General features: G+C 39.1%; 2 protein-coding genes across 2 annotated transcripts in view; one reads left to right on the forward strand and one right to left on the reverse strand.

The window, feature by feature from the left end:
• ArgRS (arginine--tRNA ligase-like protein) overlaps window positions 1–3,064 on the reverse strand; it is a 72,210-nt gene extending 69,146 nt beyond the window's left edge. The window contains exon 1 of the mRNA XM_083129583.1: window positions 2,721–3,064. Within this exon, the coding sequence (XP_082985709.1) occupies window positions 2,721–2,765 (45 nt within the window). The 5' untranslated portion in view covers window positions 2,766–3,064. The remainder of the gene's footprint in view (window positions 1–2,720) is intronic.
• A 1,471-nt stretch (window positions 3,065–4,535) lies between these two features.
• The window catches only part of LOC145994478 (uncharacterized), a 30,426-nt gene continuing 16,912 nt past the window's right edge, over window positions 4,536–18,049 (forward strand). The window contains exons 1-5 of the mRNA XM_083130612.1: window positions 4,536–4,554; window positions 6,738–6,857; window positions 7,521–7,643; window positions 8,267–8,389; window positions 9,059–9,181. Coding sequence (XP_082986738.1) covers window positions 4,536–4,554; window positions 6,738–6,857; window positions 7,521–7,643; window positions 8,267–8,389; window positions 9,059–9,181 — 508 coding nt within the window. The remainder of the gene's footprint in view (window positions 4,555–6,737; window positions 6,858–7,520; window positions 7,644–8,266; window positions 8,390–9,058; window positions 9,182–18,049) is intronic.

An 18,049-nucleotide genomic window follows, 5' to 3' on the forward strand; every position in this document is an offset into this window, starting at 1 on the left:
TATTATATTTACATGGAATGTACAGGTCTTCATGTACTGTAGCCCTTTCTTTATATTTCTTCACTCCATTTTGACATGTGTTCAAACTTGTTTATCAATGTAAACCAGCTCTCATTGTCCCAAATACATGCATTTACTAAAAAATCAGAAAATCGTTGTCATTTCATTAAAAACAATTTCCCACATGTAAAATTGTGTTTTTCTAGTGTTTTGTAGTAAACTGCATCGGAAACAAGAAAAAAATTCACTTAAACAAATTTTTGTTACATGGTGTATCAATGAAAGCCTAAGTAATTGCAGCAGTTTGTTGGATTTTATTTATCATTATTTTCAGGGATACAGGTGGCCCTAGTCACCATGGCACCTGAACTTTTAAATTCAATTCTAAAGAAAAAATCATTTCTTTCTTTTAATATTTAGAGTTTACTTACAGAAATGTCACTTATGATTTTTTCTAATTAACGAGTACAGTATGTGTTATTTAATGCTTGTGTGTTTTCTGTACCACGTGCATCATTAAATCAGAACAATAAGCATGCCATTATTAATTTTTGCACTGTTGCTAGCTGAATTTTAAATCTGCAGTAATATGGTAGAGTTGGCCTTATATAGTTTATTCATGGTGTTACCCTCGGCCACAGGGGCCGGCGAATGTCCAATCTTGTACTAATTGAAGGGGTCGGGAGTAAAACACGGTCATTTCTGAGTTTATTAAGAAAAAAGGTTATCAGAAACTATGCGCTAGATAAATTGTTTTCATGTTGTGTTTGCCAATTCCAGAAGGCTTGGTAAGAATTGACAATATGAGAAAGTCTGTAATTTTGTTAATATAGTAACTAATTTTGCCATCCTAATCACGAATCTGTTGTAAAAAACCGAGGGTCACGTCTGGAAATTGTACATTTTGACGAAACATTGCTCGTTAGCCCCACAAACCATCCACCGGTAGCCCCACAAACCATTGCCATCCACGGCTAGCTCCACGAACCATTCACACGAGGTTAGGTTAGGCCTGTTACGTTACGTTCCATTAGCATTCATTTCACCCCTAAATTGATCGAAAAAATAGGGTTTGTATTAAAATTGAACATCATATATCATTTTCTTGTAAAACAAAGGCATGGCTGGAAACAATGACAGGAGATTACATTTTCGTTCGAAACTATGCACATACACCTATATATAAAAAAATTCAATCGATTTTTCTTCAAATTTCCAGACGTGACCCCCGGTTTTTTACAACAGATTCGGGTAACACTTTACTATACCGGAGACGGATTTCTTCAAATTTACAGGAGAAAGTACTTATGCAAATCATTTTCTGTAGCGTTGTTGATGTTCGGGAATGTAGTTTTGATCCATTTTAATGCGAATGCATGTGGTTTTCTACGAAAATCTATTTCCGACACGCTATTGCTGCTGCTACAACATGATGTGTCGAGGATGCGTCGTGAAGTTGTTGCCGGGTGTGGAAGATGCCGTGGAATTTGTAAATCCGATGTTGTCCGTATATGCTAAATTGAACAAAAGGAGTGCTAATGGAACCTAACCTAACAGGCCTAACCTAACCAAGTAGGCATACCTCGTCCCCGTGATGGTTCATGGGGCTAGACATTATTTTCGTTAAAATCCATTATTTCACTTAAAGAAATGTTCTGCAACGCAGAATAGTACGTTATCAATGTAAAAAATTGGAAAATAAATCATTGACAGGTGTCTCCGGTATAGTAAAGTAGTACCCAGATTAGTGATTAGGAGGCCAAAATTAAGTTAGTATACCGAAAATTAACAAAATTGGAGACTTTTTGGAACGAGTTTACAATACCGGACCACTTTCCAATTTCTATGAAATTTCGCCTACTCACTAATTGTGAACTCCTAATCACGAATCTGCATGTAATAATTGGCGGTCAAGTATGGAAATCGAGAAAAAAAAACGAAATAAACTATGTTTTCTTAGCTCCACGGAAGCCACCATTTTCCCAACATGAAGAAATCAACACGCAAGACAAGGTATAGTTCTCTTAGATAAAATACTATTTTTTCTTTGTATTTATGCTAATGGAACCTAACCTAACAGGCCTAACCTAACCTCGTAGGCATTCCTCGTCTAACGTCAGCAAAATTGTTGTGCGCAAAGAAAGACCATTAACGAATTGCGAAAGAAAGATGGTTTGAAATTGCTGTGTATTATGGACAATCACTGTGGTAAATCGCAAGGTTATTTTACAAGTTATACACGTAAATGTACAATTTTAACAAGTGACCGCCAAATATGAACTACAGATTCGTCATCAGAACACCGAAATTAGTAAGTAGGCGAAATTTTATAGAAATTGGAGAGTGGTCCGGTATTGTAAACTCATGCCGACTTTTTCTATATTGGCAATTCGCTCCGAAGGCTTCACTGAGTCTAATGCAAATTGTATGACATAGCAATTTCACTCGAAAGTTGAAGGATGGCTAACCAAAATGTCATTTACCAGTTTTACACCCGAGTCCTTCAATTAAATAAATTAAATGTTTTAAGATGACATTTAATAGCTTATCTAAGTTGAATTGGTAAAAATTTACTTCATACTTAAAACTACATGTAGTGCAAAGGTACAAATTTGTTATATTTTTCGAAGGTGAAGAAATAGAAAGCAAATCGAAGGAATAGTGTGTTGCATAATTTAGTTTCTATCCAAAAAATTAATACAACTGTTACGAGTACTTGCCGCCTTTTGTGCCCTTTTTTGATAATGTGACAAATCTTCTGCCATTCTTAGAAATCACAGGTGTTTCTCTTCTTTACAATATGCACATGTATCTGTAGTCATGTAAAATATCACTTCAACAAATACGGTAGCATAAAACAAGTCACACGTCGTTCGCTACACGTGTACTCTTTGCGTGTAGTTGTGTGGTGCAAAAACTAAAAACAACCTTTCTTCTGTTTGCGTAAATTAACCACGTGCGGGGATACGGTAATATATGGTGTAAGCACATGGATGGAGTGGGAGTGCACGGGGGTTCAATGATGCCGTCGCTCCGGACATCCGGTCAAAAGAGCCTTCGCAAGTTAAAATTAGGGGTTTGCGGGACAGAATTTTTTGGTCGGGACGGGAATATTTTTTAATCCCGGCATTCGGGACGGGAAAAATTCGCCAGTCGGGAAATGTTCGAAATTTCCCGAAGCTCTGATAATTTCGAATTCTACACGTAATTTTCAACTTAAGTTATTGTTTTTGCATTTCTGGAATAAAAACAAACAATTTCGGATGAGTCCCAGACACTTGCAAGGCAGAAAACGTCGAGAAGTAGCAACTTTTTGAAATGACCATTCGATATTTCTCGACTGCTCGGGATCCCGAAAAGTCGGGAAGTCATTTCCCGAAGTCGGGATCGGGACGGGAACTTTTTATTATACAATAACATATTTAATCCAGCCAAGGAAGTAACATTCAATTACCACTACACCAGTGGCGGCTGCTTAATACGTGCTACTGTGCTATAGCACGTTACTCAATTTACTAAAATGAAAAGAAAGAAAGGGACACATTTCATATATTGAAAAAGTTTAATAAAACACTGAAGTGAAATTAAAATTCTCACCAGTGGCGTGCCCAAGGGAGGATTGGTGGGGGTTATAACCCCCCTTTGGCACAGTATTCTTTTTAAAAAAGAACGTTAAAGGTAGGGAAAGATGGCAAGATGAAGGCTGCCTACCCAAAAAAAAGTGTACATAACCCCTCCCTTTCGATAATCCTGGGCACGCCACTGCTTCTCACGTCAATTCGCTCAAAAATTGTAGCGCGCTACGTTTTCGCCACCTCGCGGCGCGCCGAATCTGGCCGAATGCCTCTCGCTTCTGCGGGGGAGGTAGGGTCGGAACCAATCAGCTCGGGAAATCCGTCTGCTAGCGTGCTACACAGGGCCCGTTCCGAAAGTCGCACGAGTTTAACGCGTTAAACGAGTTATGGTAACTGACCGTTCCATAAGTGCTTCCGTGCGTTTCGTGAGTTTCATTATGCTGTCCCAAAAGTCGCATTCCGTGCGTTTCGTGCAAGAACGAGATTCACCAAACGCACGGGCCAGGATGCTGGTTTGTTCCGTGAAAATCGTCTGCTCCTTGCAGACAAAGCGCGTGCTGATGGATTCAAACTGCACTAGTTCGGAAAATGTATTATAATTTTAACAGATAGCGATATGAAGCAACATGCACAAGATAAGTATGCCTTGACCGTTCTTAGAATGTGATTAAAATGAGTAACAGTGGCCATAATAGAGTTTATTTTTGCCATAAGAACATTCCTTCCGCTGACGCCATGCGGAAACTTTCTCTAAACAAAACGCTGCGCCTGCGCTTTCGCCTAGAGTGTCCCATAAGTCCGTAAAATAACTGGTTTCACCAGATTCACGAGCCCAGTTATTTTCGTTGAATGCGTTCGTTTCGTTAAGACTTTCGGAACGCACCCACAGATTCACAGCAAGATAAGTGTTGTCATCTCAGTATAAGAAGAAAGTTTGAGGATAGCTTTACAGAACCGATCATGGAACTATCAGAGATCGGTTGGTTCGTATGAACGAACTTTCCAGCCTGATCATTACCAGTGCATAGTTAGAGATCGGTTAGTACATTGAACTCTCCAACCTAATTATTGCTTATTTTTGTGGGAGCAGGAAAAGATGTATTATCCATTTTGCCTTGACTCATCTCACTCAACAGGTCGCTAGGTGCCGTGGCTTTCCGCGAGTTGCTAGCTTCCTGGAGATGAGGCCTTGCTCGAAAAGGTTTATTATCCAGTTTTACAGAACCAGACACGAATTTTTTCGCGCGGTTCATGGTCATTGTAAAGGATCAGTTGTGCTCTGTTGTTCCAAGCAGTGGCGTACGAGAGGTTGGGTTAGGAAATTGATGGGGCTACATCCCATTTCCAAATTTTGAGTTTCGGATGAAAACAGCAAAGAACTCGGAAACATTTCAAAATGAAAGTTTAATCGGTGATTGCAAAATATTTTATAGTTTATTCTGTCCGTACGTAGAAAGCAGCTATGTGATACAGACCTTTACAATTCCAGACCCCTGCGTACGCTAGCAGTTCCAAGTGAGTGTGTGTGTGTGTGTGTGTGTGTGTGTGTGTGTAAGGTGGGGGTACTTGTAAATACAAAAAACAACATCTGCTTGTAGCACGTATCTGTGAAAAGTCACGAGCCGCAGCTGTACTATACACTATTTAAATTTGATATTTGTAGGATTTCGAGGCCGAGCCTCCATGGCTAGATCCGTTGGCGTAAAATTGAATAGCAAGAAAATAATAAACAAATAACCAACAATACTAATAATAATTAAGTTAACAAATAACATAAACAAATAATAATTATTTTTTATATTCGTGTGATTACTATTCTGCTCCTGGTGAGACTCGTCTATTTTTTAGTGATTAAGTTTACGTTGTCTTACATAGTTTTTCTTTTAAAAAATTGGCATATCATGCAACTATTTATATAGATTGAGTAGTAAAATATGAAAACACAAAGTTTTGAACTACATGCCGCAGTTTACACTCAATTTTCAATGTAGCCCACTTTTTATTTTGCTATGTTCGAATATTAATTAGCTTTGACTTTTTCTCAATTTGAAATTGAAATGAATGATGCCAATGTCCAGGGGTTCAACCAATCCTCCCCTCTCCCCTCACGAGGCTCATGTTGGTATACTACTAAATTAGTATTGTATTATTGTCACTTTTCCAAGAAATTGATCTAAATAAATCCAGTCCCGATTAACCTATTCTAGCACAAAGTGGACATAATGCAAGTTTTCTAAGTTGTCACGTCGAGAAATTTCAAATGTTGATTTTGTTTTCCCTTCAATCACTAGGCCTATCTTAAGTAGGTTCATTTGTTTAATCTTTATTGTTTCATGATTTGAAAAGAACAGATACCTCCCGTGCTGTCGGTGGGAAATGTCCTTACCTGTAGTCCTTACCTACACGGCAGAAACTCACGGTAGGCAGTGGTTACGAAACGCGAGAGATGGACAACTGCAGTTTTTCGACAATCTTCAAATTCTTCCTTCTTGTTCTGGTTTTGGATACAGCCAAATGCAGTTCAAATGAAGTGTTTCTAGGTGCGTTAACACATACAGAATTCACAGATATGCACATAAGTAACTCTACCTAGAGTAAGGTTTCGTTTAGACACTTCCTACGAGTTGTTCTCTCATATAGTCATGGTTTAATTTTCTCAGATCGGTTTAATAGTTTAATAGACTTACGTGACCACGAAAGTATTGAGAAGGCAACAACGAAAGTAAGCCACACGAAAATTTACGTGAATGAACGTTCAGGAAGGAGTTATGAGCACGTTTAGATTTTGGAACATCATAGCGATTTTTCCAGGTGGGGATTCGAACCCGGGACACCTGGCGTCGTAGCGCGCTGTGATAACCACTCTACCATGGAGGTCGGCGAAATTGTAGGGAAAAGTGTAGTCAACAGAAATACACATTAAGCCTAAGTCTGTCTGTGTTCTATATACTGTAGAAAAAGCCCACAAGTTAGCAAAACAAATGTTATATAATTATACACTTTAAATAATTTCTGTCAATTAGGTCGCACTATATCTTTCGGAATTGTTTCATTATCAAGTGAATAATATCTATACGTACACGATGTAAAATGTGATTGTGTGCTCATATTGTCCTTGGAACAGTTTAAGGGTTTGGTTACATTATTAATTCATGTTTTCAGGTGACTTATGCAGAGAATCAGAATTTAGATGCAAAACTGGAATGTGCATACCTGATACGTGGCTTTGCGATCTTGATGCTGACTGCATCAACAATGACGACGAAGATATAGAAATGTGCAGTAAGTATCATACCTTTCAATGTTTTACAGGCAGTAGTAACTTGTTACATACTTCAATGTATTTCTTTACAATGTACGAGGTATTATCCACTATTTCTGGACTGGTGCTGTCATCTGGACAACAGTTGTAGTGGCGCGATGTAAAGATAGGTGGCAGCAGTGGCGTATTCTCCATGTTACCGCGTTTACCACCGGTCAAGCAACATTTTTCATATATTTTTATACAGCTTTAATACATGGGTAATTGCAGACTGCAGACTATTAAAACAAACATCTAAACTGGAATTTAAGTAATTTATTCATTGGTGTTTTATTTCTATTATCTAATTAATCTAGACGGGATGTATTTACAATAAATATGGATTTTTGCTGTAAACCAGGTCAAATTTTGAGAATACGCCGGCATATCTTTGGAGTCAGTGCAAGAAATGCGTATTGTAAAAGTAAATAAAGTGCTTTGCCACACGCCATGAAAGTGTAAAGGGATTGTGGAGTATGTATTGTTAATAATAATGCTAATTTATCTTATTGACAAAAGAGAGGGTGTTTTCTTTAAAATATGTGCACTATTTTCTTACACCCGAATCATTAATTGCTTGCAAATCTCTGAAGTAAAACATTTAATTTGCTTACTGATTCAGTGCCATAGTTTCTCTACTGCAGGAAAGCGGACGTGTCCAGAATCAGAATTTCGATGCGATAGTGGTAGGTGCATACCGGATTCTTGGGTGTGCGACTCTGATGCCGACTGCAATGACAATAGCGACGAAACTCTGGAAATGTGCAGTAAGTACATCAGATTTCTTATTTATACTTTATTTCAATGCATTTGATCAACATTATGTTTTGTTGAAGGTTTATTTTGTAATTTCCAAGTAATTTGCAAGGCAATATCTTATATTGCTTTATTTATTTAATTTATTTTCCGCGTACGAAGACAGACTCACACAATGAACAGGCCTGACAGTGAATCCATAATAGTGCTAACTTGATTGATTGATTTGCTTTATTTCACTTCGTTTCTTGTGCCACTTTTGGCTAATTTGCTAAGATGTGATGAATGGACACTCACAAATATCCATGCCCAGGCCAGGATTCGAACCCAGGACACCTGGAGTTGTAGCGCGATGTGCTAACCACTCCGCCACGGGGGCCGGTTAGTGCTAACTATACCGAGAAAAAGTTTTAAGATGTGGTGTAAGGATTCTGTAATAATTCGTTTGGCTTGTTATTCTAATTCATATATTGTATATTATTGTACAATTAACATGATTTCACATATCTAAAAATCAATATTCTTCACCACTGATGAAAATAGACATTTATAAATCAAGAAATGGCAGATTTGTTAACGTAACTTCGAAAACAGGGTTGCAAATATGTAGTAAAAGAATTATCCTCCTCCACAGTGAGCCGTTCTTGTCGGGAAACGAAATTTCGCTGCAACACTGGAAGATGTATTCCACATGAGTGGCTGTGTGATTCAGAAGATGACTGCAAAGACAACGGCGACGAGAATTTTGATATGTGCAGTAGGTATTGCTCTTACGAAGCACTTGGTACAATAATGATAACAAAGTATTATGTGGTTTGAAAGCTTCATTTTTTAGAAAAATAAACTGGTTCACAGTTACTTTTCTCAACTTTTTAATGTTAGTCCGTTACAGCTACTTCAAAAATTATTTGATTAAGTTTGCAGTTACTTGCGAGAATGAAGTCGCTGTAAACAAAATCACATGATTTGTGAATAATTCTATTGGTCTACCCTGATGACATTGGTTCTATAGATAATCACATACCTACAGAGGGACAGATTTTATGAACACTATTCCTACAACCAACATGACGTCAGAATTAACTAAAAGGACAAGATCTACTCGTACTTTTCACACGTCATGTGTTTACATTGGCTTCATTCTCACTGTGGACGAAGAATACATAAGCTACAACTCTTGAGACGTATTGCATGCATTAACTGTAAAAGTATTGTTCTTCATTTTACTGATTATGTAAAATTTATATTAATTTTAAATAAATATAATAAACTTTATTTGCTTAAACATGACAATTATTTTCGAAACATCTCCACCTGGCTGCGTGAGTCTAGTTGATAGCGGATGGAGTTTGGTGCTTATAACATCAGCTCCACAAATGGCCGAGATCGTGTTAAATTAATTATATTTTAATATGTTTTGCTTCAGGGAATCGTACATGCCCGGAAACAAAATTTCAATGTCAAAATGGATGGTGCATATGGAAAGAACTTGTATGCGACTCCCAAAATAACTGCCAGGATAATAGCGACGAGGATCCAGAAATGTGCCGTAAGTCCAGGGGAAACCCCAAATACTTGTTAAAATGTCTTAGTTTTATTTTTAGATTATAGTAAACTTGAATTTTAGCATTTTCTTATAGTTGTGTAAGGATCTAAGTTCGTCTTATTTAGAGAATAAACGTATGAAGTCGCCTTTTCCTTGCTCAGAGAGAGAGAGAGGGGAGGGGGACAGGGGCCCCCAAAACTTGGGCAAGAAGGGGCAAACTTGAAGTAAGAAGCTAGGGTAACAAAATCTAAGAGTAGCCTGACGAAATAGGTTATTCAAGATGGAATTAATTTTAAGGGAAAGTGACGCCGAATATCGACTTGTTAGTGATTGCTTCTACAACTGTTTTAAGCATTGCCATTGGCTGGTAGCTTTCTGAGGTAGTAATAATCTGTGGTGGTTAGGTTAGGCCAATGATGTAGGCCTATATATGGCTAGATAGCTAACCCCGCCACTCCGCAACGGTGGCGGGTGAAGCCACTCGTGCGCGCAGCCATGTACGGCAGGAAGAGCGGTACCCTCCATTAGCAGCTGTGCTTACCAATGTTAATTTCGAGTTTTTTTTACAGATTTTGTGTTGGGAAAAATGTTGTAACGATGAAAAATGAATTCGTAACACATTGTGAGATGCTTTTATGCAATAAAATGTATTCGCTGCTATTAAATTAATGGAAAGTCAGGCAAAAATACTTAGCGTACCATGTAAAGTGTCGATTACTTCGAACCCCTAGCTTAATGCAACATAAACAAGAACGTATTTAGGGGGTTCCGGAAAAGACTTATCGAGTACTAATAATAATGAAAATGTGCTTGTTTACCACTTGTTTATTTTATTTCCACCGAACTTACTGGAAGGCAAGGATTATGTTGCTTTGTATGGCAGTACCAAAGAAGATTTATGCACAATACTATTTATAATAATGTGCATATATTCACGAACTTTACATTTCGTTAATTGGATCTAACATAGGTTTATTTTGCTTTCAAGGATATTCCATTCTGTATCTTTTTTTTAGAAAAATATTCCATTTTTTTATTGTTGCTTGCCAGAAAAGTTGCTATTACATAAGTTTTGTTGATCGTAATTATGCGCTGGCTAGATATTACATACAAGCTGTTACATCTCTATTCTTAAATCTATTCTTTTTATCTATTCATGTAATAATAACAACACAATATTAATATATTTACACATAATTATGAGTAAACCTATACAAAATATTAACGTATAATTTAATATATTATTATTATTATTATTATTATTTCTGAATCACTTGGTTCAGACTAGAGCCTCCCCGATGGCGCAATGGTAGCGTCGTTGCCTTGTAATCAAAGGGCCCCGGGTTCGATACCCGGAGGAGGCACATAGTGGTTCGGATCGTACTTTATACTGTAGGTCCACTCCCAATTAGCCTTCGTGGACTTAAAACACAAACTCAACCTTGTTCAGACCCTCAACTTCTTAAATCTATTTCTGGATACGTGCCTGAACATAAAATATACCATTCAGTTCGTTTAATTTATTAATAAATAGTAATAGAAAGGTTTGTAATGTTAACGGGTTTTGCGCATCTAAAATTCTTTGAAATTGCACAAAATACATGTTTATTTGACATTTTCCAAAGAAGAACACCTCCCTTGCCTTTTTAAAATAAGTTTTAACAGAAAATTCCAGGAGGTTTTCAAACTGCGCAGCAACTATGAAAAGCTTTACCACATTTATTCATCTTAAAAGAGAAATAATTACCTAAGTTGCATTTTGTTTGATAAGTTAACCGACTAATCCAGGTGCTATCAAACTGCGTAGCAGTTATGAAAGAAATATGTCGCCATGAAAAAATTCCATGCCATGATTTAAAGAGAAATGCTTGTCTTTTTTACCTTTTTTTAAAAGAAGTTAACAGATAATTCCGGATGTTTTCAAAATGTGTTGAGGCTACACACAAAAACCTCGATCTCAAGCGAAGTGTGTTGGGAAATATTAATAACATATACGTGGTTTGTCCCCAGAGACCGCAACTTCATGTAAATATTTGGGAAAGGGGGGTGGGAAGCAAGATTGACAATATTTTTTATATATACTTCTTGAGGAATTGAGAGGGGGGAAGAACGTGCCTCACCCTCCTAAGTCAGCGCTTATGCTGGTCTCACAAATAATATAACATTTTAAAAATACGCAGAGCGAAACACGAACTGGCTTCCTTTCACACATTCTCACATTTCTAGTAACATATACATAAAATAGTTACGTATTTCACAGTAGAAATGTAGGTACACAATTAATAAATACATATCTATGAAAGGAAACATTCGATACTGGCTCTTCCAGGGTTATTCAGTTATATGCGCTGCAAGAAATAACCATAATTACGGCTACCGCGCATACAGCCAACTGGTTCTTGTCATACACGAAGACCTCCTATGTGGCTTCACTCGTCCGGGCCGAGTCAGCTATCTACCAGTGGCGTCTCGTCCCTTGGGGCTTCCGGGGAGTAGATAGTATTTGTACTTCTGAGGCCAACTTTGATTTTTTGACCAAACGACCACAAAAAGTTGAAAAACTCACTTTCTCTCCCCGTTCCGCGCCTCATTTAGTGCGCTGACGATGTTTCACGGGCGCAAAAAGGCAGTGATGAGTGAAAGATGAGCTCTCATTCTCTCATCCTTCTCATCTTTCTCATCTTTCTCATTGTTCTCTCATTCTCTTTTTATTCTCCTCTCATCCTCTCATCTTTTTTTTATTCTCTCATTTTTTTATTCTCTTATTTTCTTATTTTTTGAAAGATGAGTGCACCTTATCGTAATTTTCCAAGTCTGGGACCAAATGTTTATATATCGTGACCTACGTAAACCTCTCCTCTCATTCTCTCATTCTCTCATTCTCTTATTTTTTGAAAGATGAGTGCACTTTATCGTAATTTTCCAAGTTTGGGACCAAATGTTTATATATTGTGACCTACGTAAACCTCTTCTCTTATCCTCTTATTCTCTCAATCTCTCAATCTCTCAATCTCTCAATCTCTCATTCTCTCTACCTTTAGAATATTGTCGTCAACATTAGAGATGAAGTTGGAGTGCTGGAATCAACGGGGCCAAATGTTTATATATATCGTGATCTTCGTAAACCTCTTCTCTCGGGGAGGGAACGATGTACCATACACACACACACACACACACACACACACACACACGCGCGCGCGCGCGCGTATGCCTCTTATTATTTCCGTATTGTAACACAAACAAACAAACAAAATAATAATTGTTGTTTTTTAGGATACCTGGCCCCTATATAACCTCACCAGGGATACATGGTAACGGCGAAATCATCACGAGTTTAGATTTGTACTGCGAATGTTGTCAAAAAATTTAATCAATGTTGTTTATTCTCGATGCTAGAATCTTACATAGATTATTCTCTAAAAACGAAAATCGATAATCCTATGCCAAGCCCCCCAAGGCATTCAGGCAATTTCTAATGTTTGCGTGGATAGCGACGCCCGGTAGAATTTTTCCTGTCCCTGTGGAGAAATTGTGTTTCGTCGCTCAATGTAACATTTTCATCACGAACCAAACTATCCACAGCAACCCCTCCCCGAACCCATTCACCTTGCATCCTCTTTCGCCCGAAGAGATTCTATTTTTTTTCAGCTTTCCCACGGTTCTGAATGAAGAATCCATCACATCCCCGATAACAATAGAATCAGAGGGGGATGTGGTGGAAGCAAACACAGCAGCATCTTCCGCTTTTTGAGTTTTACACTGGGAATCGTTTGTTTCACACACCACACCCTGACGGGGCGTGGAATAGAGGCCGAGGGGAAATGATCGACAATACATACATGGGTGGAACTATCAACGTCCCGTTTATTGTTATTTGTCCCCCACAGGATATTGTGCATATCACAAAAGTTTTTGTTGAAAAAAATATAGCATGAATGAATCAGTCAACAAGGGTTTTATTTGCTTATTGTGTTTTCACCAAAGAGAGTCGCGTGGAGTAGGAAGGAGAGAAGGAGAGAAAAGGAGAGGAGTTCCTATGTAACGTACTAGTTTCTTCTTTGTACATTATTATCATAGTGAACGTCAATCGTGGCAGTTCAGTATTTTTTAATTTGTTTATCTGGCAGTATACATATATATCATCGTGGAAGTTTTAGTGAGCTACAAGTTTTATTTTGAAGTCTCTCTATCTCTCTTGAAAGGTGAACGTCAATCGTGGCAGTTCAGTATTCTTAATTGTTTGTCTGGCAGTATATATATATATCATCGTGGAAGTTTTAGTGAGCTACAAGTTTTTATTTTGAAGTCTCTCTCCACCTCTCTTGAAAGGTAAGTTTTTATTTTCATGATATATTAATATTTTTGTTTTGCGTCTGACATACACATATTCAGAGGAGCCATAAAAAATTGACACACACTTACATGTCCCATATTTTTAACCTCCTACAACAGTGCACACACACATACATACATACATACTGTTCGCGTCTAATATATATGTGGAAGGAAAAAATATCTAGCATTTTTCAACTTTTTTTCCTTCTGTTTCAGTGCGCTTTCCACTACCATCACCACAACCCCCCCAAAAAAATTTCTCTGTATATATATATATAAATAACAGAGAGAAAAAATGGAACCGCAACCAGGTCCCTCCGGTCTTGGCGAGAAAGTGGCATGTTGCAACTGTGGAAAGTTGATTTCTAAACCTAATATTGCTAGGCATTTGAAAAAATGTCGTTTACCGGATCATGATGACGTAGTCTCGCCGGCAAAGAAATCTCGCACTGATGGGCATGAAGTTGGTGCTTTGAATAAAAGTGCACGCATCATAACGTATAAATCTGGAAGGGATGAAAAATGTGACTCAAGCACCTTCCTCAACAATGCGAAATCTCAGGTAGTCGATAAATTACGTGATTGCCTCCTCAATGTTGCAATTAAAATTCATCTCGTCTTGACCCTGCTGTATGAGAAAGTTGTCTCGTCCGAGTCAAGCACTTTTAGCTTTTACGTAGGGTGTGAAGGCTTACACGATGACAATAACGAGGATCTTGACGAGATAGTGACACGGCTATTTGAGCACTTGACACAAAAACAAGAAGAGTTTGAAGGTAGAGGAAGTGGATGGAGTCTTTGCGGTCACAACCACATGTTAGAACTTCGAGTCTGCAATTTCAAACCATTACGCAGCACTCAAAAAAAAACAAAAAAACAAAAAAAGCAAAATGCAGTGTTGAACATACAAAGTAATGATCAGAAGAGTTTCCTATGGTCTGTCATCGCCGCATTACACCCAGCTAATAATCACCCCCAACGCCTGTCCAATTACAGAGGATATGAGGGGATATACGAGAATATGATGAGAGGAATTTCCTATCCTGTGCCCCTGAATAAGATCAATCAATTTGAAAAAAACTATAGAGAGGAAAAAGAAAAAGATATCAATATTTCTGTGTTTGGGGTTGACGATTGCGACAACATTCGTGTGTTAAGACCTGCGAGAAGCCAGAATAATGTAATTCGACTCTTGCTTGTAGATGGCCGTTACAGTTTGATACGGAATTTCTCAGGATTAGTAGGAAGACAGATCAGCAAGCATCACGATAAGATCGAAATTTGCGATCGGTGTTTGAGAATTTTTCGCGGAGGTAAAAAGATGAGAGAACAGCACAAGTGTTTTGGCTCTGTGAATGCAGAACCCGAAGATGTCATGCCGGAACCCGGAACCAAGATGAAATTTCAGAAACACCAGGCTCTTCTCCACCATCCCGTCGTTCTTTATGCCGACTTTGAAAGCTTCCAAGTTCCCATGACGTTTTGCGACCCTGATCCCTCTACCTCAAGCACGACCCAAATTTTTCACCACGAGCCTTGCAGTTTCTCCATCTACGGAAAAAAATTGAATGATGTCATCTTGTATTGCGGACCCGATGCGGCAAAACATTTTGTTGAGAAGATAGCGGAATGCGCGAGAGAACTTGCACCCAGCCTGAAAGGCTCTTATGTTTCTCCACCTGCTCTCACAACAGAACAACAACAGAGACATGACGCGGCGACAAGATGCGAGGAGTGTAACCAGGCTTTCACCGCCGAAAATTACAAGGTCGTCCACCATAACCACCAGAATGGATTATTTCTAAGCACCATCTGTAATTCGTGCAATCTTAAAATTAAGGAGTCGCATTTTGTTGCCGTGTTTCTGCACTACACGGAGAAGTACGACACACATCTCTTCGTCAAAGAGCTCCACAACATAACTTCTCGAATCAGCATCATCCCGAGAACGAGCGAGAAATATATTGTGGTGAGAGTGTGGATCCCTCTCCAAGAAGGAGGAAGCGTGGAAGTGCGAATCCTGGACTCTTACAATTTCCTGTCCTCCAGCCTCGCAAGCCTTGCATCTCAACTTGGCGACGAAGATCTTGTGGCCACTAAGCAAAAATGTTTTTCGGGGAGAGATGAGAATTTGAATCTGTTGCGTCGCAAGGGTGTCTACCCCTACGAGTACGTCAACAATTTCGACAAATTTGACGAGACGGAACTTCCACCCCGGGAGGTATTTTATTCTTCTCTCACGGAGGACGTCTGTTCCGAAGAGGACTACGAACACGCTCGTAGTGTGTGGACGGCATTCAATTGCCAAACTTTTCGCGATTATCACGATCTTTATCTGAAATTGGACGTGACACTTCTGATGGATATTTTCGAATCGTTTCGTAAGAGATGCATCGCGATATACAAGTTGGATCCTGCGTATTTCTTCACCACGCCGGGATTGACTTGGGAATCGATGATGAAATACACCAACGTGGAACTGGGCCTCATCGCAGAGAAGGAACAGTATGCTTTCATGGAGAGTGCGATACGGGGTGGCATCGTCCAATGTCCCCGACGCCATGCTCAAGCAAACAATCCTCATACGCCTGGTTACGATGCATCGAAGCCCAACACCTATATTGTCTACTGGGATGTCAACAACCTGTACGGCCACTCCATGTCCCAGTGTCTTCCCATCAGCGACTACGGGTGGATGACCGAAGAGGAACTCTCCTGCGAAGATTTTCTCAACTGGAGCGAAGATAATGAATGGGGCTGTTTCTTGGAAGTGGATCTCGATTATCCCGAAACGCTTCACGAGAAACATCACGGATTGGCCCTGGCCCCCACCAAGGAGAAGCCACCTGGAGGATCGGAGCCAAAACTCATACTAAGCATGGAGAACAAGCGGAATTACGTTCTGCACTACCGACTCCTCCAATTTTACATAAGTCACGGCTTGCAGTTGAAGAAAGTTCATAGAGGATTGAAGTTCCGACAGAGCAAGTGGCTCGAACCGTACATAGCCGAGAACACGCGCCGCAGAGCGCAATCGACATCGCCTGCAGACAAGGATCTGTACAAACTGTTCAATAACGCCATCTACGGCAAGACGATGGAGAACGTGCGTAATTACATCGACGCAACGTTGGTCACGGACGAAAAGAAATTTGAGAAGATCGTCGCGTCACCCTACTTCAAAAACTTCACTATTTTCGACGAGAATCTAGTATTTGTTGAGAGGAACAAGAAGCAAGTGATGCTCAACAAGCCGATTGCCATAGGTGCCACTGTCCTTGAACTATCAAAATTGCACATGTACCAATCGTACTACGATCAGTTTAAACCCTTTTATGGAGATAACATCCAAATATGCTATATTGATACGGATAGCTTCATTTTTCTAATCCAAACACCAAGCCTCGAACATGATCTGACTAAGATGAAGCATCTGTTTGATTTTAGCAACTTACCATCAGGCCATCACTTGCATTCGACAGAAAACAAAATGACGATTGGAAAGTTCAAAGATGAAGCGGCTGGTAATTACAGCAGGGAATTTGCGGGGCTTCGTGCCAAAATGTACTGTGTAAAGATTGCAGAAGAAAAAGAGATCAAGAAAGCGAAGGGGGTGGGAAAAATAAGTACCAGCAAATTTAGCATGCAAGACTACAAGGAATGCCTTTTTCATGGTAAAAGGCAACTCAGCACCGATTATCGCATTGCAAGTAAATTGCATGATTTGCACACGACGCGCGTAAGCAAGGTCGCATTGGATGCAACGGACAACAAGTTACGTGTTCTCGATTGTCAAATCCACACGCGAGAGTGGGGGCACTACAATAAAAGCGATAAATGTGACGTGTGTTAACCGTAACCCCATAGCCATGAAGTCCGCTGTGTCTTTGCCATTCTTCTTCAAAAACAGACGGAGGAAAAGAATGAAAGAGGGAGCCCTCGGGCGATGAAAAATAAGAGTTGAATTTAATGAGCCTCGGTTTGAGCGAGCTTAACAACATAATAACAGGTTGCAACTTTTCATCGCCTGAGGGCTCCCCCTTTCATTCTTTTCCTCCGTATGTTTTGAAGAATAGCAAAAAGCACAATGTTTTAAATAACTAACAAGGACAATGAATCTCTTTGGTTTTCGCAAACAAGGCAACATGGACACTGCATCACCAAATTCCAATAACCTCTTACCTTCCGTGTTATCTAAACTCAATGGTCTACTAATTGTACATCTTAATAGTATATGGACGGAAATAAATAACGATGTGGGCAAGATGTTTTATGTTTTTAATAACAATTTACATTTCTATGAAATTCCGATCGACGGGAAACTTCAAATCACCGTGAATCCGGAGAACACAGGCGAAATCAAAATTTCTACCGGCAAGAACATTTTTCGAATGAAGCACGACAAGGTACTTTCTAACATGTCGTACGATGTGTCTGCAGGAGATTATCTTTACGTGGAACTCCTAGGAGATTACGACAAACTTATTCCTCTCTTCGTAGAATTACGAATCGTCTATCCTATTATAAATAACCGTT

Source organism: Lepisma saccharinum, chromosome 10 (assembly GCF_977018435.1).
Source record: "Lepisma saccharinum chromosome 10, izLepSacc3.1, whole genome shotgun sequence".
Lineage (NCBI taxonomy): Eukaryota > Metazoa > Arthropoda > Insecta > Zygentoma > Lepismatidae > Lepisma > Lepisma saccharinum.